General features: G+C 38.1%; 2 protein-coding genes across 2 annotated transcripts in view; one reads left to right on the top strand and one right to left on the bottom strand.

Moving 5' to 3' along the window:
- The window catches only part of COL9A1 (collagen type IX alpha 1 chain), a 65086-nt gene extending 61660 nt beyond the window's left edge, over positions 1–3426 (top strand). The window contains exons 37-38 of the mRNA XM_042820097.1: positions 996–1073; positions 2230–3426. Coding sequence (XP_042676031.1) covers positions 996–1073; positions 2230–2417 — 266 coding nt within the window. The 3' untranslated portion in view covers positions 2418–3426. The remainder of the gene's footprint in view (positions 1–995; positions 1074–2229) is intronic.
- A 1935-nt stretch (positions 3427–5361) lies between these two features.
- COL19A1 (collagen type XIX alpha 1 chain) overlaps positions 5362–23540 on the bottom strand; it is a 184830-nt gene continuing 166651 nt past the window's right edge. Inside the window, exons 42-50 of the mRNA XM_042826945.1 lie at positions 22298–22342; positions 22129–22191; positions 20313–20348; positions 20121–20165; positions 18508–18678; positions 17675–17741; positions 16410–16565; positions 11352–11429; positions 5362–11110 (exon numbers count right to left, since the gene is read on the bottom strand). Coding sequence (XP_042682879.1) covers positions 10974–11110; positions 11352–11429; positions 16410–16565; positions 17675–17741; positions 18508–18678; positions 20121–20165; positions 20313–20348; positions 22129–22191; positions 22298–22342 — 798 coding nt within the window. The 3' untranslated portion in view covers positions 5362–10973. The remainder of the gene's footprint in view (positions 11111–11351; positions 11430–16409; positions 16566–17674; positions 17742–18507; positions 18679–20120; positions 20166–20312; positions 20349–22128; positions 22192–22297; positions 22343–23540) is intronic.

Raw genomic sequence — 23540 nt, 5'->3', positions numbered from 1 at the left:
TATTATCTCTCCTTGGATTCCTTGTAGTCAGTACAGTTCCACAGATCTCTTGGAGATGAACTGACATTCCTCATCCATGTGGGGAGCTGCCTGAGATGGGAGTTAAAGAGCGGGTACATAGGGCGCGTTAAAAATGGAAGAAGGAGGAAGTTGAGAATGGTTTAGATCATGATAGAGGAAATAGAAACACAAGAATGTGTGGCCATGAGATGATAGAGCAGCAAAAGATACAAAAACACAGTGACTTCAGTAATATCAACAACAACAATGTCTTGGATCAAAGAATAAGAATCAGATGAAGAGTTTAGGGCATGCACAACACGTGGATGGTTGAGGAGTGTAAACAACGATCAGAATTAGACTTTACAACTGAAACAATAACAAAAATCAAAGCTTCCTCTTACTAAGATGCTTTCTGTTTGGAGCTACATAATAGTTTGAAGAAAAAATGGGCGTCCACTAAAGAAAAGTCTCTGTGATAGCAGTGTTTGAGAACAAAGTAATTTATTTTTACTGTACCCAGTATCTTATGTGGGTGTCAGTAGAATACTGTATTCTGAGCAAATCAACTTCTCTGCAGCAGCTGTCTCAAGGAGCAGCATTGGAGAATTTTTAGCTGTTAGCTGAGTTCACTTGGTCTTTCAAAAGCCCTCTGACAGTAACCTCAGGCCATAATTCAAAATAGCCCCTGTCGTTCTGTGAGCTTGGTTTATTTCTGCTATATAGGTTATGGAACATTTCATGCAGTGCTTACTGTCCTGTCTCCAGTTTCCCCCCCCCCCCTCCACTGTCTGAGTATAACTCAGACAGAAAGAGGGAAAGAAGGCAACTCAAATCCCAAATCTTTCATGGGTGTCAGGACATTGTTCAAAGGTAGTAAGAATATATACAGCCAGCTGAATTCTCTGCTTATTAGCTGTTTGCTTTGGAGGAAGAGCTTACTAAAGATAATACACTAAACAGTCTCTAACTAATGTTTCATAAATTTACTTTAGGTGAAGCAGGAGAAAGGGGAGAAAGAGGTTTTCCAGGCAGAGGAGTAAAAGGTCTCCCAGGACCGAGAGGTCTTCCAGGTAAGTATAAGAGGGTGGGGATAAAGAAGAAAACGAAGATATGTGTAGTAAAAATTTATTCAGAACTGGTACCTCAAGCTGCCTTGAAAATCTAAAAGGTGTCCATTAAGCAGTAAACTTCCAAATAACAATACTTCACTATTTTTACTTTGTAGGTAATGATAAAATCAGCTCTTTCCTAAAGTGCTACTGCTCCACTCCATTTATGTTGGCATAGAAAGATTAGAAAAAAAACACATAGAGAGCGTTAAAATAGAGGAAATGATTAAAAAAAGAGGGAAAAAAGAGCAATGGAAAGAAAAGATTCAAACATCAGACAGTCTTACTAGCAGGTGCAGCATTCTTCAAAATCTCCATTCGTAACTTAAGACATTCAAAACGCAATTATTTATTTCTGTTGTAATTAATTGCAGCAGTAAGCAGTAAGAGGTCCAGGATGGAGACCTACTGCCCTCTAGTGGCCAACAGTGAAAATAAGCGTTTCCATAAACGTGTTCGTATGGCATGTTTCTGTATATACATAGACAGAAGCTATCAAAACTTGTTCTCTTTGTAAAAAAAGGAAAATAATTTCACTTGAGTATATACTGATACTCAGAATGTCTGTGACACTCAGTGTTCTCCCTCTGGAAATTTATGATTGGAAGGGGCTTACTAAAATCACTGCGTTATTTAATCCCTTCATTGAAGTTGTAGAAAGAAAACAGCATACATTAGTGCTCAGCCATTCCACTCTGCACATCTATTCTTCAACGTGTCTGAATGGAAAATAAAAATAAGTTTTTGATATGTATCTTTCTGGAGTGGTAATACTACTCTGAAATAGTGAGTAGCATCCATGAACATCACCAACAGCTGTGTGCAGTCCTCCAGTCAGCTATCTGGTCTTGATTCTTACAGTGGCAGATCTGTACCAGTGCAACTGGAGAGGACCGTTTCATTACTATAGATGTGTAAACACAGTCTGGTTCTCTGTTAGAGAATAACTGTCCCTCTGAGTGGTCAGCTCTGCTGGGAAGATGCTGAGAGCATTAAAAAGGGAACCCCATCTTCACACAGCTTTTTAGTTCTTAGTAAAGCTAAAAAAGTGGTAAAGCCAGGTCTATACCGACCACATCACATGCTCCCAAATTTAGACCCGCATCCGCTTTTCCAGGTGAACCAGGCAAAGCCAGCTATGGCAGGGAAGGCCGTGATGGTGTACGAGGTCCCCCTGGGGTGGCCGGTCAGCCTGGGATTCCCGGCCCTCCTGGCCCTCCCGGCCCTCCTGGGTACTGCGAGCCGTCGTCTTGCCGAATGCAGGCTGGACAGAGAGCTGCTGGTAAGAACATGAAAGGGCCATGAATGGGCAACGTGAAAGCCACAGAGCATTAGCATCAATTTACATCCTGCACAGACAGCTGAAAATAATAATAATAAAAAAGGAATGGAGGAGAAACACAGGCTTGCACCCACGATTTCAGTAAGGCATTTTGAACACAGTGGTTGTACATTGTTTGTAAAGGCGTTCATAGCAACACAAGTTGGAACAACGGTGCTTACAAAAACACACAGGTCTCTTGGCTCTTTCTCTATAAAGGCATTTGTTAATTTAACATTGTTTTTAAACAAAGGGTTGCCCTGAACACTTCTTTACCCATACTTAATTTCTTTGTGTGATATAAAGTGAAAGAACACGTCTTCAGCCATAAAATACATAAATAAATAAAAAGGAATAGTTTGTTTACTTTAGTTGTAACTTTTTTTTGTGCTTGTAAAATAAAATCTAGAGCTCCCTTGAGCAGATTACATCACTTCGTTGCATGTATGTGCTGTACAGGATATGCTATAAGCCTCCCTCAGCTCTTTGGTACCATTGTAGAAATGCAATGGGAGACTGTTCTCACAGAAAGCTGCTGCTGCTGCCAGCTTTTATGCTGTAAATCTGTAAATGTACGATCACTGGGTTCTTGTGAATAAGCCAGATGAAATAACCTCCTCATGTTCCAGCTCAGTTTGTGTTGCATTCTGAATTTCAGATGAAGTCTATTCCAGCTTGACTCCTTCTATGTAAAATTAAAAAGAAAAAAGGCAGGAAGCCCCTGGCAGGGAAATGTTAAGTCCCAGAAATGTACTAGTTTGGTAGCCAAGGTTACATATTTTGAAGTCACTTCTGTGGTTGTACAAAAACCCAATTAAATAATGTCTTAATTCCCTTTTTGCTTTTGTCTGTATGTTTACTTCAATACCAATAAACACAACAGCTAGAAGACCACCTGAGTTGCCTTTTTTAGAGAAACTGAATTTTAGAGGTAAATATGCAATGTGGATATTTTGTTTCTCTCTGTATAAATTAAAGTGTGTTTTTGACTTACCTTCTCTGAAGCCTGTTATTTCTTAAAGATGACAGTGAAACAATCCTGTGGCATTTTCTTTCATTTTGCTATTAGTCACCCAAATTTTAAAATACAAATTTTAGCACTCTCACTTTGGGCGTTTTTTTTCCTAGCCCTTCATTGTCTACTTCTATTCAAAATTGTTGACTTGTAGGCCATATGAAAATAGGAAGTAACAAAAGCAGCTGAGCTCTGCCTGTACCACACAGTAGAACATTCAGCTAGAAAAAATATGATGTATGCTAAAGGGAATTATTGAAAAAGGAATGCATAAACCTTCCCCCAAAGAAACCTGATGCTCTTGCTGCTTTGAATTGGTTCCCTGCAACTCACCTGTTGACAGAAAGTGCCTAAATAGGATTATGAGGGAAAAAAAAGTGTCTGATTGCATGACTAAATAAAAGAAAGTACATTTGCACATCTATCAGAGACTTTTTGGCCAAACTTTCACATAACCAACATCTTCTACTTCAATGCTACAGGATTCATCAGAACAGATGATTGCAAAGAATTTCAGTCTTAAGAAACAAATCCACTCAATTGCACACCCACTGAGTAACTTGTTCATTAAGAACAATGTTCCATGAGGTTTCCAAATCACAGAATAAAAAAAGACCTCAAGAGATCACTGAGTCCAACCCCCACTGTGCTGGTACCCTACAGGGGGTCACAGAGGTAGGTGCCTTGACAGGTCTTAAACATCTCCATTGAAGGAGACTCCACAACCTCTCTGGGCAACCTGTTCCAGGGCTCTGTCATCCTTACCATAAAGAATGAGGTTGGTTATTACTAATTTAGGTCACAGTCTCCAAGAGCAGGTAACATGACAAATAAAACACCACTGTTACCAACAAATTGTAGTTTCACCAGCAAACTTTTATTTTGATTATAAAGTGTGTAAAACTGTTAAAAAGAAAACAACAACAACAACAACAAAAAACTGATAACAGAAAGAATGAAAATATTATTTTCCATATGTAATGCATAAACATAATGAATCAAAAGAAGCAAACCCTCCAACATTTAAATAGAAATGTGAAGTGCTTTAAAAAACAGCCTGAAAATGCATGGAACTCCACAATGGAGAAAAAACATTCATATGTAAAAAAAAACAAAAAAAAAAATCAGAACTATTACAATCCAAGAGATTTAACACTGAGGGTCAATTCAATGCAGATGTTATGTAAGTGGATAGCTAGGGATTGTGTCAGGTTTCATTCAAAAAATTACAGATTGCCTATCAAAAAATATTAGAAAGTGGATTTTAGTACCAGGATGTTCAATTGAAGATTTAATTGTAGAATCATGAAGTTGAAGGCACATCAACGATGGTGATACAGAAAAAAAAAATAGTGCTAATTTAAATATAAATACTTTAATGGCACAAAGCAAAGAGATTGAGAAGTACCCCAAGCCAATGGCAGTGCTGGCAGTTCTGAGCAGATGCTCCTGGATTCTGTCTTGCTGAGCTTCCACAGAAATACTGTTCTCCTGTCTTCCTGTTCAACATCTGAAGACACAATGCTGTTTTAGAAGGGAAGACTCTGAAAGCCCCTTTCACCCCTCAGGATCTCTGCTGCCACTTGTACTTCTCAAAGTGTCATTGCACTGTGACAAATACATGTCTTAGCTCCCCAGTTATTTGACCCAAATGTGGGCAGGAATCAAGGGGAAAATGTTTAGCAACTGTCTGCAAAACCATCACCAATTCCTCACAATCCAATCCAACACCTGAAATGTTGATTGCAGTGTTTTCCCTACGAGGCTACCAACAACTATTAGGGACACTGCTGCTGCATGCTACGCTATGTTCTTATGTATAGCATATATAAAAACCCCAAAAACATATATATATATATACATATATTTTTATATATCACATATATAAAAATTACATATATATATTTCACACACACACACACACATATATATATACGTATTTATAGTTTATATGTGTGTATGCATTTTAAGTTTTCTGTCACAGCCATGACTGCGCTTGGGCAGCCTGGAATGAACTGGTACCAAAACCTTTTCCTGAATGCCTTATGAAGGCTGAAGTCTCTCTGCAGAACGCAGTTCGGAGCAACAGAGGGAAGACAGCAAGGCTGTGGAGGTTACCCCAGATCTGGCTTTCACGAGTACGCCAATAGCAATCCGAGTCTACAAAGGACCAAAATGAACTTTTATACTGGAGCTCAGTGTAGCCAAAAGCAACTCCTGCTGGGTTCAGCAGTCCTGGGCTTGCTGCCCAGGTGCCGAATGACCATTGGGCTCACTGCAATGACTTCCTGCCCTTGTTTTCTCTTGCGGTTGCGTGGGCCCTCTTGTGATAAGAAAGGAAAGGCCACCACACATGTAGAGCCCCAATTTGTTTGGATGTACAGGAAGTACAGTCAGCCTTCCCATTTCCACCTGGAATCCTATTTTGCAGATATCAGTGGCCACACAGCTAATGTAAAAAGCGTATTTTCTATCCACTTAATACACACTCATTGAATTGAACCTTAAATGTTGCAAACCAAAAAGTACAATGAAGAAGCAACAGTGTGCATGTACTGTGATTAACTCAGTGACAGATGCATATCATTCAGAAATGAAAGAAAACTAAGGTATGCCATCAAAAATCTTCAAACATATCAACTGAAGACAGAATATGTACACATTGACACTTCAGTAAATAATTAAATGTATTTTAAACCAGCAGAATTAGAGATAAACTGCTAAAAAAAACCCACATGTAGACTACATTCTTTTTAACTACAACTCATTTTGGTCTAGAATCTGTAATGTTTGTTAGCAATTATTATTTGAAAACCACATTTTCTTTAAGTATGGTGAAGCTTGAGTTGGGCTTTGTCAACTTCAGCAACAACCAAGGCAAGGCCATAATTAAACTTGTTTTCCATGGTCTACACCAACCTCTGTGTATGGAGATGGATTTATAAACCACTCAGCACAATCTGGTTGTAGTGATCATGACAGACTTCAAGGAAACTCTGCATGACTCCATATATTTTGAATCTATCTAAAACAATAATTAAAAAAAACAAACAAACAAACAAAAAAAAAACATCAAGAAAAGCTAGGATTGCTTTGTTTCCTGAGATACTTGTTAGGTTTTCACATGCTAAGCTGGAGCAGCACTTCTACCAACCTGGTAAAACAGAAGGTCAGTGGCTGGCTTTATGCCAGCGTTTTTGGAGAAACAAGTGTATAAAATGCCAACATAGCCCCTGGGGTTTTCACAAGACTCCTACGTAAACATTACAGAACAAGAAAAAAAAGCTTAGGCCAACAGTAAAACATAGCATTTCACCATTGTGAAAAATAAGTGCCAAAATATTTTGTGTGATTATCCATTAATTTTAAAAATACGCATATTTAACAAAGCTGTGCATATCTAACATCTGTCATAATACACAATCATAGAACAAAGGGAGGACTGACAATGTGCTCAATCCTGTTTCCTTATCACAGTGCTCTTTTAGCATTGAAACCAAATCCAGTTTAAGACAAAAGTATTGGTTCTTAAAAGCAGGCTGCACTGCTACCCCGCTGCACAACTGTGTGATTGTACAACTGTGTGACTGCACTGCTTTGATTTTTATTAACCTTGCAGACTTGCTGCTCCCCTACAGATACTGGCAGAAAGGAGGCCTGGGGGCAGCAGGTTCTGCTACGGCTTGTTCTTCTGTTACATTTACATAAACAAAACATATATAACCTAAGCAACACTATCTGAAAATAATTACTCAAGAAAAGCAGTACTTTTGCGTAAATCACCATGTAAAAATAAATGGATTTTAGGAAAAAATACCAGGCTCGAGAAGAAAACCAGGAACACAAACTCTTGTGCTGTGCACCTACCCAGCACCGCGTCATTTCTTGTGCTGCTGGACTCAGCCTTTGCCTCCTCATCTGTGCTGGGATGGTGTCCTAAACCCCCCTGGTGGACAACAGCACTGAGCTGCAGCCTCAGAACGGTTCACCCTGCCTACATTTGTTATTGATTTTTTTCAGGCAACCTGGGCAGTTTTGTCCGTGGCTTTGTTTTTAAGAAAGATTTGAACTATTTAAATACCTTGTGCTACTGAAAAAGTAATCATCCTTGTTTAGTCTCTTGAAAAGTTTACTGCAGCACAGACTGCTCAGAACAGATACAAAATTGATGCCATGGATGCCACATCCCAAGGGGCATTCAAGGCCAAGGTGGGAGGTATAGAGGGAGGTGCCCATAGAAGGAGGGTTGGAACTGGACTGTCTTTAAGACCCCTTCAAGCCATAAAAAAGCGAATCACAAAACAGATGGACACCTAGTTGCCCTCCCTGGCTCCTTGGCTCAAAACCTAAGACAGCATCAGTCTGAAACTGCAAACAAATTTCAGGGACCAAACCCACAAACCACCCAGACACACGTTTCCAGATACAGCCTGCTTTCAATTCTAAACATGCCGTGTTGGAGCACACAGTGTGATGGGAAGTCATGCCAGGAAGAACTCTATTCACTCCAGGTGAGGAACATGGTATCTTAAAAAAAGGTACTGAGATAGCTCATATCACAAAATACCCGTTTTCTCACATAAGAAAATTGATTTAGGCTTTTAGAAAAATAAAAAAAACAAAAAAACAAAAAACCATCAAGAATAAGTATCTAAGCAAATTCAAAGTTTAAATACATTTTAAAAGACCTGTAGCTTTGAACCCCAAGAAAAAACCAAGGCATCTGTAGGAAACAAAGATGAAAAAATAAACTTCTTCAAATACAAAAAGTGATCTACTTTCTGATCAGTTCAAGTAAATTAACAAACAGAAGTAGCATCAGACAAGTAACAAGTGCTCGGTTTCAGCTAGCCAAAAGCCCCAAAATATACACATAACCCAACAGCACGTGGCAGCCTATGTACAGCATTCCAGGAAGAGGGCTGCGCAGAGACCTTTCAGTCCTGTGATGTTCCCTAAAAGACAGCACCCTTTTTGATATTGTCACAGAAAATGAAGGTTATAATTAATGCATAAAGTAAAAAAATATTTGGATTTGACATAAATTGGAATTACTAGAGAATTAAAAAGAAGCATTCATGCAGGACACCTGACCAGCAGTTCTTTCGAGTGGACAGAAAGCAGTGTGCAGGGCCCGTTTCAGGACCCAGAAGCTGTTGGTGCACACAAGAAGCCTCTCAAACTGCTTGACCACAGTGGCCTGAGAACAGGAGACCAGCCCTGGAGCAGCTGTAACACTGAAGGAACCAAATCACGCTCTCCAGGCACAGGAGGTGTGAAAGAGGAGCAGTGGATGCTGAGCTGCACAGCGGAGGGATGAGCTGTTTCTTGTGTGCCTCCACAAGGGATGGGCACCCACCAACTGCAGAGCAGGCCTGGGCCAGCCCCCACCGAGGGATGAGCAAAAGAGGAGGCTGAGAGCTGAAGGATGTTCATAAGGCTTTGAGACATCTGCCTCCATGCTCACCAACACACGTGTTGAGCCCCTCAGACGTGCCCCAGGTTGCTGGCGTGCTGCAGTTGTTCACGGCTTCCCTTCAGAGAATGGTTTCATGACATGCCACAGGTTTTCTGGCACCCTCCTTCTAGCCAACCTCTCCTGTCCCAGGTGACCATGTGCCAGTGTTCCAATCCCATTCATTTAAACATCTCCCTTGTGTTACGCATCTTCTTCCCTCAAAATATCTGACTGATTAATAAACTAAGTAATACCCAGAGGCTGCTATTAGGCTTAGTTCTCCTCAGAAAGTGTGCCTGAAGGCTTGCCATGTTCTCTGGCTACCTAACGTAACACATCTTTCTCCTGTTGGACTAGATACAAGTGCTAGGAACTCTATTCACAACAAATGCCAGTACAATTTTTTTAAGTATCTATTAATTTCTTACCCTTTTTTAAGCAAAAAGAAACCAGATGTTAATTTCTCAGAAGAGCTTCTCCAGAATCCAGCACTTCCAGTCTGGGAATGCCTCCCTAATGGCTGATAGCAGAAGTTGGCTCCCTCAGCACTTCTGCAGTATGGAGGTTATCAGAACCACTCAGTGGCCTACAGTGGGACAGCACTGCCATCTCCTTAGCAACAGCACAAGAGGCTGCAGTGCTGCTCATGTGCCATGAGCTCGGACTACAGCTGCCCAGAGTCTCTTAATAGCACTTTCCATTTCTATTACACTGTAACCGGTTCCTTAGGACTAAATTAGGAAACAGACAACCCCACACATCAAGAGTGAAATTTAATCCATCTCTTCTCCCTCCTTTTCAGAATTTGCCTCTGTACAATTGGTTTTCTCCAACTTTTCTTTTGTTCAGTCCCCTGAGCTCTGTAGGACTCACATTTTCTTCTCTTGTGTTCCTTCTCAACAGTGTCTGGTCCTGTAGGATTTATCCTTTCAATGTTTGCAAGCTGAATGCAATCAAGCTCTACGCGTGACACCTTTCCAAGGACAGATTCCTAATTTTTCTGAATCTCTCCTGAACTCATGTTACTTTTGCAGCTAATTACCAGGACCTTCAAATTTTCTATTCTACTGTTTTCAAGTTCTTCTCAAGATTATTTCAGCATGCGCTTACAGCAGGAGAAAAAGGAAAATTCTGCCATTGGTAAGATCAGGGACTTCTGAAGGTTCCTCCTTTTACTGTCTCACTGCTAACACCTGTGCTCTTGCTAAAGCCAGATATCTTTTTTTATAAGCAGACATAATGGCAGAATAGCTTAATTGCAGGCAATGATAACATACTTGCTAAGTTCATATCTCCATCAGAAAATGTGCCAGATGTTAGTTAAGGACAACACCATGAGTTCTTAGCAGTTTTACACCTGGACTTATGCAACCTGACTAAACCAAAGCTCAAGTTCTCAGGTGGAATAGCATTCAGCTTTCTTGGGGCCACATCTTGTGTACCCCCTGTCAGTATTAATCTGAATTGGATGGGAGTGGAGAGACCATAAAAATATCTGACCATAAAAATATCTTTGCTTCCTTCTGTAACCTCTAGAAAGCTACAGAAACAGAAGGTGGCATTCATGACCCAAACCTGGTTCAGAGTGGGTGCTGGAGCCTCCTCAGGTCAGTAACATTGAGTTAAATAGAGTTCCCAGCACTCCAGCTAAGATTCTACAGTCACCACCAAAGGGTATTCCTTAAAAATTTGTAACAGCATTTTCTCTACCAGTAAGGAACATGAAACCAGCCTATACAGTGAGGCACACATTCTGTCTAACTTACAATAAAACATTTTGTTTTTGATGGAAGAAAGAAGCTCATAAAAATTATTTGGGCAAAAGCATTCTAAGCAAAATAAATATGAGAAACATAACACATGGAATGCACTCTGGAAAATAAATGTTATCGTAATTATGACACTGCAGATAGAAGAGACAAAGGCTCAATTCCGTGCCTTATAAATTATCTATAGATCATGCAGTGTCACGGGGACAAAAAATGCACCAAGTATTTCAAAGATTAAATTAACTTATCAAGAAGAGTGAAAAGTGATTGTGAACCCAAGTGTCTATGGAAGAGAGTTTTATTTCCCACTGGTGCGTGGCCGGGTCTGTGACACGTGGTAATAGCAATCTGCTGGATTGCATCTTCCATTGGGTCCAGGTGGCCCTTGTGGTCCGGGTGACCCTGGAGTTCCTGGAGGGCCTGGCAGGCCAGCAGCTGGTAAAATAAAGTCAGAATTAGCACAGTCCCCTCCAGAGCATGTGCAGTGGCCTTCCTGCAATACATCCCTGAATGTTAGCTTCATACTAGCTCATGTGCAAGAAAGCGGGTGTATCCAACCCCATGCTATAGCAAAATCAGAAGGAAATTCCCTGACGTAGAACTGGTGTGAGAACCCAGAGAAAGGCATGTTAGTTCATAAATAACAATAGCATAAAATATATCTGCAGACTTGTACCTGCATGGCCAGGAGGTCCAGGATTACCGGGCAGTCCAATTCCAGGCTCACCTCTTTCCCCTTTCTGTCCTCTATAACCTGCACAGAAGAGAGATATAAAAATAAAAGTGTTGTCTTATTATAAACAGTAATTCTCTGAGGACCTTGTTGACAAGAAATTATCAAGATAAACATAATTATTTATGTTTAGTGTTTGTGTAGGACAACACCTACTCACTTCACCTTTTTCCCCTGACACTAGCAATATTTTCTGAGACACTTACTCCATTCCTATATTCTTTCTGGAAAACATGCCAATTTCTAGCTGTAACTGTTACATCCTCTGCCAGAGGACTCTTGCTATATTTACTAGCCCTTTCTACTAACCTTTCCCAAAGATTTTAAGTTACCTTCCTGAAGTTCCTGTAAAAAAAGATAAGAATGTATATTCTGCTCCAGTGTTATCTGTTTGATGATGTGATACAAAGCACCAACCAGAAGGACATCTGCGTTCCAGCTGGAAGCTGTGTGCTTGGAAATTCCTCTATATGTGCGAGAAGATCTCCATATCTATTGTAATGCACCTGCTCTTAGAAGTTGTTCTTGGAGCTTGTGCAGAGTATGGGTTCTAGTACAGAAAGCCTTCTTTGACCCAAGTACCTATACATGGTTAACAAGGATAACACCCTCCCAAACACCCCAGAATTTGGCACGTAAGGTGACAAATATTAAAGATGATTTTGCCAACTTCTGATCACACTTGGAATTAAATTAGCTCTGGTTCCAGGACCAGTCTATTTCCTGTGTCACATATGTCACACAAGAAACCTCCTCCTGTGAAGAGATGTAGCTTACTCTGAATTAAAAGAGAAGAGGCACAGCTGACCAGTCAGCATAGTGCAGTCAGTCCACCTAGTGTCTCATGAATGACCAGCAGATAGAAAGCAGAGGTTGTGTGTCAGTGTACTGCAGTAATGCAACAGTGCTACTTTACAAGGCAGTCTAGAAGGAAACTATTTCAATTGCTGTGGGTACAAATTCAAGCTTGTTACGACAGACACAATGCAAGAGGAAAGGTACACAGTACTCAAACCTTCCATTAAATGCAGGCTTACTACAGATTTTGGTAGCAGGTGGCATTCTGGATTTCAAGACAGTGTATCAAGTATCCTTTATCAATTATCTCTCAGCAATCCACAGAGGCAAAAAACGTTATGAAAGGCATGCAGGGTGACATGCACAACACAACAAATGGAAATAAAGTGTTTAAAAACTTACAGAGAAACAAACAAATCATGCATTCTGGTTACTGAGTTGTGTTAAACAGAAGTGCAAAAGCATATAGGCACATAGGCTACAAGAACTCAGAAAAGCCAATATGAATGTGTTTGTACTCAGCTGTGACCACTGATTTTCTTTTCAACGACTGTAGGAGTGTTTATAACTATAGCAAGTTGGTTGGTTCCGAAAATCTTGTGTAACACATAGTAGTGGCTACTGCTTGAGAAGCTCAATCACACAACCACAGGATCTATTACATTTCCTATTTATTATAGATCTCTGTATTTCTTAGTTTACAATAGATAATTAAAGTACATTTCTCACTACAAACCCAGTTAATTGTAATTTTACAAAGTAGTGCTGTCACTGATCATTGTTTTGGGAAAAAGAGAGAAATCACATTTACGATGCATCACATTTACAAAGTCCACGATAACCATTACTGTAGATATCTGACACAATGCACTTGAAAAGGGATTGAGATAGACCAAAAGTTTCTGCAAACATCAACGGAATTCAAGACAATAAGGAAGAAAAAAAGTAGCACAAACAGCAGCCTGATTATGCAAATGTATGAACAAGGATAGTGTAAACAATTACTGGCTGTATCTGAATACATATGCAAAGTTGTAGGTGGTACATACTGGCAGATGTTCTGTTGACACTGAGAGTTAATACAAAATTTCCAGGTATGTTTTCTAAAAATAAGGCTTTATTTAACAAAACATAAGCATATCAGTAAACAGGCCTGTACGTAAACAGTCTAACAATGCAATATGTAACCTTAGCAGTAAAATTCTGGATTTTAAATGAGGTATATTTGCTTAGAATTAGGTCCATGATTACTCTTCTGGAAGTAATATCACCTTCTCTCTGAGCTTAAAGTGACAAACTCATACATAGTTAAAGAAAAATATTACCAAACACTAAAATTAGATTTTGATTTTTTGTTTTTAACATAAAGGCACATGCCTATTTTTACTGGTAGAATTACAATTCCAGTAAGAGGAACTGCTCAATTCAAAAGATCTTAGCAAAGCCTTTCACGTAGGTTCTAGAAGTTTTGTTATAATTTCTGCAACACAAAAGTTGCATGTAAACATGTACCCAGGATGGGTAATATGGTAAACACTTGGTAGTAGTATGTAGCAAGGATGTATTTTAAGACAGAAGCATTCTCCTGCTGTTCATAGATTGAGTGGCCACAGCTAAAATAGAGCTTTTGGTTCAGTGATATCAGAACTACAGATTTGACAGTCAGAACGTCACTGTTGTAACACCCTCAGCTTTATTTGGAAATGATGCACGCTTGTGTCTATGCATTATAGAAGTAAAAAGCCATCACATTTAAACAGCTCCAAAAGTGTTCTAACTACATTACTGAGACCTTGTTCTACAGATAGCTGAAACCAACATGCCAGTATCTAGAGAAATCAGAGGTTTTTTGATACAATCATAAGCAAACACACTAATGTGACAAAGAACAATGATTCTGAAGTATCCACAGTATTACACTGCACAAATACTCTGCATATCACTGCAATCTTAAAAGCAAAAAACTGCAAAGCAACCTTGCAGCTGAGAGGTAGCAACTGAATGTCTAGTCAAAGTAAACCAAGTTAACTTCACCCTACAAAACAAAAAGCAGTTTACAGGAGGTAACAGGTTAAGCCAGTGCAGCTATTTCAGAAGAGTGATAGTGCCTGGACAACATCCACTACAAGGGGTTCATGATGTCAACCACAGTTTCTAGATGCTTCCAACATATAAGTTAATAACTATACTAAAATACATACGTTTTATGACAAGGGTGAACAATAAAGACAAGGAATTTTCACTATTTATCAGACAGTATTTTTCTTTCCTGAACGGGGATGTTCAATTCCTTGGTGCTATTTTGATAGAAATAGTGAAGCTTAATGAGGTTGAATGTTTCTTTTTGTTTGAGAAAAAGCACCATATTAACATAAAAGACAGTATGTATCTCTGGGCTGCAAAAATCTCACAAGGAAGTTTTCTCTAACGGACTATAATTAACGTATAATTAGAGTTTAAATATCCAGTTAAATAACTGCAGTCAATTGAACAAGTTCCTGTAAAACAATCTTGTCTGCTTCATCCTTTGTGGCTGAAAATGAACTGAAATATGCAAGGATGCTTTTCAGTCTGCTCAGAGATTCAGAGTGAAATTCTTTAGCTGTTGGTGCTAACACTGACAGGCACAGGCACTACTGGGAGATGCATGAACTGTATTCGTAAGTGTGCTTCTCTCACGGTAAGCTCTCTCAGTGTAATAAGGAGGCAAGACAAACTTTTGGTTTTCTTTTCTTCTTTGCAGTACAGTTTCATATCTTTTGATATATCAAATGGAAAAAAGTAATTTTCTTTTATAATTATAGAAAAAGAGAGGTAAATGCTTCTCACTTAGTTTAACTCTTAGTAACGTAAAAAGACTATTGAGTATATTGATAAAAGAAATGGGAATTCTGTGCACTACCTTTACTTAAGCACAAGGCACAAAAAAGCAGCTTTATTTTCTTTTTTTTTCTTTTTTTTTTTTTTTCAAGCATAGCTATCATCTTTACTCTTGATGCTCACTAGCTAGAAATGAAGCCTATTACAGTGTTCTACTTCCCAGAAGCATCTGAGACTATTCACCACATACATTATCACTGCCACATACATTATCTGCCACTGTCATTAAAGTCTACTGTTTGCAGTGATCTGAATATTCAGTTAATGATGAAGTCAGTGTTGCAAGATTCTAACCCTTTTACTGTTTTCCTTGATCCTTTATTCTTGTTCTTCTCATTCTGAGCTTCTGTCAGGGGTTTGCGCTTATCAGTGTTAGTAAGTCCTTATTCTTCTGACAGCTTTAGGATCCACACATCTTCAGTTTTGCTTTCATGTTCTTCATTCCAGTCTGACTTGCTCTGACTCCAGAGCAGACCAAACTAACAAAAGATAATAATAAAGAACTACCTACAGATAAACTGCAATTCACATATTGCCCACAAAATATTATTAATCTGTAAATTATTTTTTTCTTTCATTCTTTTTTTTTCTTTCTTTTAATCTCGGATAGGCTGAGTCCACAGTAGAACACAGCTATGATGGTCTTGGATTCCTTGATGCTAAGTTTGCAGTGAAGGACAGTTCAGTGGAATGAGAGTCCTATACTGTCTTGTCTGACTGCATTGCATTCTACAAATTACCATTAGGGGCAGAATGAAAACCTGATCAGTCTGAAATTGATCTGTGACAATAGATTACTTCATAGTAAGAAGGATGTATGTTGCAATATTTCAGTTTTCAGTGCTTGTTAAAGAACAGTAATTGCCTTCAATTTTTCCTCCCTTGTGCTGTCTCAGGATCAGAGCTGAAAGCACTTGGAAATCAAATTTTGTTTCTTAAATTAAACGGTCTCTCAATATGGGACACAATGTAAACAGTTACAACAGAGTGCTGGCTTATTGTTTCTGATGTGTTCAATTATTTTGGAGAGAAAATAACTTCTACACTACTCCAGATATCTGCCAGTTTTAGACATCTGTCAGTGTCAGTGTCAACTTTATAAACTTATTAGAATAAAATGCACTGATTAGGAGTTTTAAATCAGTAAAATCCACACATTTACTATGGGTTAATACTTAGATCTAGTCTGGAAAAAAATAAGTACCGTTTTAAAAGTTAATCATTAGAAAGCTAGGTAGGTAATCTTGGCTTATTTAATAATCATTAGCAAGTGTATAAAGATTTCAAGATTTAATTTGTGAGGTGATTATTTGGAATTCCTACCTTGAATCCCACGTTCCCCAGGTGGTCCTGGTAAACCATCCTTTCCTGGGGGCCCTGGTAAGCCATCTTTTCCCGGGGGTCCTGGTTTCCCATGAGCTTGGGAGGCAAGCAATGCAGCAGGCAACTTCAACTGGGACATAAACTGAGCCATCCTTTCTTCAATAACAAAGGACACAAGAAAAAAATGGTAAGAAATCTGTTCACAAAATACATTAAAATAAATAATTCCCAAAGCTCCAGCCAAGTAAATTTCTGGAAGTAAGATGTTTAATCCTCCTAAATGTCAATAGTTCGAGGTATTAAATGCTCCAGTAAGTGCCAGGATCTTCAGTTCCAACTGACTTCATATTTGAGTCCTCACCCTTTGCAATAATCTCAATGAATTTGCACAAAATTTGTACTGTACTCTATTGATGTAGTTCAGTATCTTAAAGGACTTCTAACTTCTGTTTGTTGAAGTACTTAAAACACATGAAGACAGAATAATGAACATTTAACATCCCTATGACAGGGTATTTTTATAACTCATATTACACCCCGAAGTAAAACTCAAATAATGTGAACAGTTCTTGGGATGTGCTTAAACCCTAGAAATAGTTGTAAAAACAAATGAATAAAACAACAACAACAACAAAGGAAACAACTCAGCAAACATTACTACTGCAGACATTTCAGTACGAACAGCATGAACTGTTCATACTCATGGAACAAAGCATACTTGCTAGCATTTTAGTGCTCCTTAGATGTAGACCTTCACAGTTAACCTGGAAACTTAACTAAGCATTCCACACCTGATCTGGCATTTACTCTGGTGGAATTTTAAGATTTAAGATAAGAATTTCAGTGAAAAAAAAGAGTGTGGGTATCAAACAAAGAAAAACAAAGTAAGATGACAGACGACAGACAAAATGAAACAAAGCCAGAACCAGAAGATTTCTAGCAACAGCTGGTGAAGTGTACAAAATGGAATACGTACCAATGTGTAGCTGGTGTGATACATGCTTATCTTTGATAGCAAACTATCTTAATACTAATCTTTTACATAAGGAAGCACTGTGTAACATATTTCAACTTGTAACTGTTTGAACATAACTGTACTAAATAGACAAACAGCACCTAAGCATACCTATAGCAATTCAGCAAGTACTATGTACCATGTACGTTAGATGATGTAAAGAAATGTATATAAAAGTTATTGGAAAGTAAAAACATTCAGAAGAGAATTTAACAGTAGCATCTAGCTACGTAAGACTTCTTTGTCTTACCTTCAAAAACCTTAAGAACCTCTTGTTTGATATATTTTTTTAGTTCTTCAAGTGAGACAGTATCAGTCTGATGAGGAAACAAAAAGGCAATATATATTGGAAGATAAATGCAGAGAACACTATATAATTCTACAAAAATAATAATCAAAAAGAAAAATAAAAAGCTGAAATCAGCCCCAAGCTGATTTTTATTAATTATTAAATTAAATATTAAGCTAAAATTAAACATGCTAAAATTTATTTTACACTCTTAGGCACAAAGTTGACTTTACTGCAAATAAATTACAATATTATAAAGGCACTCACCTATCTGGATGACCAGCATGTAAATGTTATGAAAGTAATTTGTGTAGGACCGTAAGGAAACCCAGTGATGTTTCTCTACTTCAGTAGCCTTTTGTATAACATTTGCCAACTTCTCACCCCCATGGGACTGCTTTCACGCAAAGCCAATGAAATAAAACTGTATCACAGGACCAGTAATTTAGTTAGAAAAGATTTTTACATCTTTATTCCATCTGATTCAGGGCCTCTTACTAATTGAAATGAATTCACCGCATCTGTGCATACATATGCTTACATGGAGACAAACCAAAGTATACACAGCTGACAGGAAGCACTTCATTGTCTTTTCAAATACCTGTTTCTCTGTCACTGAGAATCACATTTCCTGCCTATTTTTCTTTAGCATTTGCAAATATTAGTCATCTCAGTGATATCTTAGTTTTTATGACAATGCAGCATTGCTTGATTGAATTCCCACTGCTCAACACATGCTACCTTCATCTCTTCCGACTTTGCAAACAACTAACAAAAACTTTTGATTTTCTTACCAGGAAACCTGGGGGGCCTGGTGAACCTGGAGGACCTTGATGACCTGGTGATCCTGGATGGCCTCTGTCTCCTGGTGGCCCAATAGGCCCCATGGCCCCCTTTTCTCCCGATGGGCCAGGCCTCCCTCTTTCACCTTGTGGACCTTTGTCTCCTGGAATACCCTGATCTCCCTGAGTAAAAAAAAAGTGTAAAGAAAAGCACTGCACACAATGGAACCAGCCGGGAAGAACTGCCAAGAATCCTAAAGAGTAACATTTTTCTTGTTCAGAAATTGATTTTTATTAGACAACTAAATTCTGCAGTGAAGCTGATTTACAGGCTAATCCTTGTCTCTGAAAACACAGAAAGTAATGTTTTGTTTTCTTGTACTTTTAATGTTGAAGCCAATGACAAAATGTAGCTAGACCCTGCAACCCAGTTTTCCAGAAGAGAATTTTGATGGGGAACATTTATAGACCTCATTCATCTAGAGATATCAAATATGGTACAGGCAGAATTTGGGTGCTCAAATTCTCCCAGGCACAGGGTATCAGTCGCTTTTTTTTTTTTCCTTCAAATTTCCCTAGATGCATAATATTTTGTTTTTGCCTGTATTCAAACCTGTTAATCAAAGAAACAACAGATACACACATGCACTTCAAATGAGTAACTTCTCTGCAAACAAAATACACTAAATGATGCTCTGGCTAGCCTCTATCACGGCTGAGATGTAATTTAAATTTGTTTTATTTGCAATGAATTAAATCTTTTAGAAGGGCTTGATATATTAGCTGTTAGTTCACTGAGCTATATCTGTGGAGCACAGTGCAGCAAGTCATGCGTTCAGATTGTTAACAAACAGCTGACATCTCTTATGGGTCACCATTTGTCCTTGATGCATCACTTAAGCTAATGTCAAGTTCCACCATAAGGAGCAAACAACACTATGATCTGCCTGCATTATTACAAGATAAATCTAGAATCCACATTTATGAGAAGCAGATAAATGGAATGAATTGGATTTTTAATCTACAGCAAGTACTGGTAAACTTTATTCAAATCTGAAACATGACTAACTGATAAAATGATAAAAGTGTAGTTACAGTCACAAGTTGTATTTACATGACATGCTAAGACTGAAAAGAAAAAAGATGGAGAGAAAGCTAAGGATGAAAGCAGGAGGTTATCTACCATTTTTATCACCCATCTGTCCTCCAAATCTGTACTATTTCCAGTGAATCAGAGCTCTTTAACAGCTATGACTAAAGATATAACAAAGACCACTGTCACTTGAATTGCTTTATTGCATTTCCATTTGTGACATGCAAAGATCTCAAGGATAAAATGAGGAAAGCTTTCAAAGTTTGACTATATCACACACAAGGGGATTATCTACTTTCTAACTTTCATCAACAATTTACACTGCCCAGGTCATCTGCATTAGAAGGTCTGTAAAGGTGTTTTTCTCTAAATGCAGAAAGCAATTCAGTTTCTCACAGTGGTTCATGGGATGCTTATTGTCACCTATAGTTCACAGAAAATTAATAGGTTGGTTGTGACTATAAAATATGTGCTAATGAAGTGTTTGGATACTCAGATAAAAGGAAAGAAGTTATTAAAACAAGGGACTTACCCGTTCTCCTTTGGGCCCTCTGTCTCCTGGTCTCCCCACAGCACCCTGAAAAATTGTTTTTGAAAGAGATTAAATATATTGCTTAAAGGCTTTGTTGTGTGTTCAGCTGAACTGAAAACAACTACTAGGATTAACAGCTGCATTATTTGTGAACAATTAAATATACTGAAATGCAAAAGCATGGTTTCCTACCGGAGGACCTGGCAGTCCATCTTTTCCATTGATTCCCTATTAAAAAAAAAAAAAAAAAAAAAAAAAAAGTAATATTTTAATAATTATTTATATGTATTTCAAAAACAAGGTGTAAAGCTCACTGGTTAGAGATGGTATCAGTACACATTCTAAAGCTGCAATCAGAAGTTTGCATGGTTACAGTGTTGAAACACTCACAAACAGTCTTCAGGAATGTGCTACAAAAAAGCTTGAGGCCATGCTGAACTGCAAGCAGATTACATTTGAACTGAGAGAGCAGTGCAAAAAATATCTTCAGTGACAAGATAAGTATCAGTTATAATGAACATGCAACTTCAAATGACCAGCTACAGCAAAATTCTGCAAATATGTGGAATATGGAGCTGTACAGATACTCTACAAGTCCTAGTTCATTGTACAATGACAGAAGATTCATGTTATGATAGGCATTAGTCCTAAATGCCCTATTAGCCTCTGCTGTTATAGAGATTAGACCTCAGCAATAAGTGTCCAGATCTGTTCATTGGCCATTAGGACTTGTGACACGCCACAGCTTCCACCTGCTGGTCAAAACATTTTTTCCTGCCCAAAAGAGGGCAGTCTTACTCAAAATGCACACTGAAAGCAGTCTCAGACTCACATTTTTCCCCAGCCTGGAACACGACATTGTCTCAGAATGTGCTGGGTGGCATGGGCCAAATAACGTCACAGAGTAATTTAACAATTGCTCAACACCAGGTAAGTGCAAGACAAATGCTCTGTCACTATTTATGTTGATGGGATCTACAAGGCCAGAACCTGCCTACACGGAAAACTTAGAGCTATGTTGCATGAGTGAAAAAGAAGACTTGGATAGGCAAAGGAATCAGCAATATTTCCTTCTTTTTCATACTGCAAAGCTTGGTTTTGAATGATTAAGGTCACTGTGGACCTGCATCCCTTGCTGGTGTGTCCATGACCCCATCTTGTTCCTGCCCTCAGCTCAATTGCTTCTTCTTCTTGCAGAGCAGCTCACTGTTGTAGCATCCTGACAGAGCTCATGAAAGCAGGCACTTTAAAATTTTATTAGTGATACAGATTTTCAAGCTGTTCCTTAAATTGGGCCAGTTTGCTGCAGAAATTACAGAAATGGTCTTTTTCAAGAGAGAAGAATAGAGTGGAGATGTGGTAATAATCCGAAATGGTGCACTTCTCATGCTTGTCACTGCAACACCATGCTCAGGGGGAGGTAGTTCTGAGCTATCCTAGCTGAACTGCTTCTGCAATATGAACTAGACTGTTTTAAACTAGCTCAGACAGTGCTACAATACACTGCTGACTACAGTGCATTTTAAATAAAGAGGTCAGATCAAACATATCCTCAGAGAATAGTACGTGCTTCAGACATGATGTTGCATTACCAGTAGGAGAACAGTAATGTGTATTCAGAGTCATGAAGCCAACAGTTCTCTGCATAATTGAAACTATGAATGCATTTTGTTGCTCTATCCTCAACAGAGTGTACTGAGCTCTTGGGTTAATATTCTCATTCTGAAAAACTGCTAAGGGATCATTCAGGTCAACAGGATCCAAGTGACGTTCAAAATGATCTCAGTTACCTCCGAAGGATCTCAGTAACATTGGCTATTAAAACATACACACATCACATTCTATATGAAAAGAATTCTTGACTAGATGGTTATATTGAGCACTGTAACTCTAGAATGTTCTTCAGAAGTGATCAAGCCCAATACAAAACAGGATGTACTCTTTCTTTTGAAACTTGTCATAAACTAACATGCATGTTTTCCTAATGAATGTAGATAAAATTGCTCACTGGTTTTCCCTGTGGTCCTTCTGGCCCAGGGAAGCCTGTATCTCCTATGGGTCCTCTTTCACCCTAAGTAAAAAGAAAACACAAATGAATCTGCATGTAAAATCTTGCATTCAATATTCAATATATTTTTGTATTAGCATAGTAGTCTAGAACTCAAATCTGTACTTACAGGTTCTCCTGGCAATCCTGGGGATCCTGGAGATCCTGGCTTTCCCTGCAACAAAAGAATATTAGAAATTCAAGTTGCTGTGAAGAAAAACATCAATTTATCTTAGGTCAAAACTAAGACAGGATATACATTTGAGTGAAATGCTCATGTTACAGCTCAATCAATGCTTTAAAAGAGAAAAAATAAATCTTTAATAACAGAACTTAGCATAAAATGGTAAAGCAAATAATTTCTTTTCAATGGATCTTACTGGAGTTAAATGTAAGCAAAAGAATGCAACTTCATCAGTGATGAAAGGAAGTCAATAACTATTTCACATCCAACTAGAATAGAAAGCAACAACAGTAAGACCTGAAACATACCCAGTGGGAAATACACAGGGAATGAACAATTATGATGAACCCAACTAGCTAATGCATTATTGATTCACAGTGTATATATAATACATTACAGAGCAAAAAACTTTGAAACTTTACACAGGCTATAAAACTCAAAGAAAAAATTATCTTCTTCCTTTAAATGTGAGTTTTTACCTTGTTTTAGGAGAACTTAACTACATTAAGCTACTTAAGCTAATGTTCTCTCTTTGAAATCACAGTAAATACACTAAATTAGGTGCTAATGGAAATGGGATTGCATAGATACAGACTTCTCTTTATTTCATGAAACACATTTATAATCTAAACACAGCTCTTGAATGGATTGGTAGCTGTCCAAATTTAATAATGAATGTATTTGAATATAAATAGCTTCATACTGCCTCCTGAAATACAAATATGTATACATTTATTAAACTGTGAATGCAATCTAAAGAAAATTTGTCTTTATTTCCTTTAGGAACACGAATGAACAATTATAATTTCAATTTATCATTAGTTACATTTACTTTCACCTACAACAAAGCTTCAGACTGACTTTCAGAAACTTCTTGAATACAACATGTAAATAACTATCAAAGTATGTCCCTTAAAGCAAATGTTTGATTGATTTGAAATGCAGATTGCTGTGCATTGCATTAACTAATGTTCATATTTTTTCTTTGTGATAGAAAGATGCCTGGAAATTTATGTATGCCCAAGAACACAGAAAATGACTTTATAATTTATCTCTATAAAGCTGAGGCAATGAGAAGAATCTTTCTTAAATGAGAATATGCAACTTCAAATTCAAGCTTTATCATGTATTTACCCCATTTCTGAGCCCTCAGAAGTCTTAAAATTCTAATTCTTTTAGGAAAAATATG

The sequence above is a fragment of the Centrocercus urophasianus genome, unplaced genomic scaffold (assembly GCF_019232065.1).
Source record: "Centrocercus urophasianus isolate 14NV4802_14NV808 unplaced genomic scaffold, USGS_Curo_1.0 seq_10, whole genome shotgun sequence".
In the NCBI taxonomy this organism is placed as follows: Eukaryota; Metazoa; Chordata; class Aves; order Galliformes; family Phasianidae; genus Centrocercus; species Centrocercus urophasianus.
The sequence above is the reverse complement of the archived record's forward strand: the minus strand, read 5'-3'. Positions and strand labels throughout refer to the sequence as shown.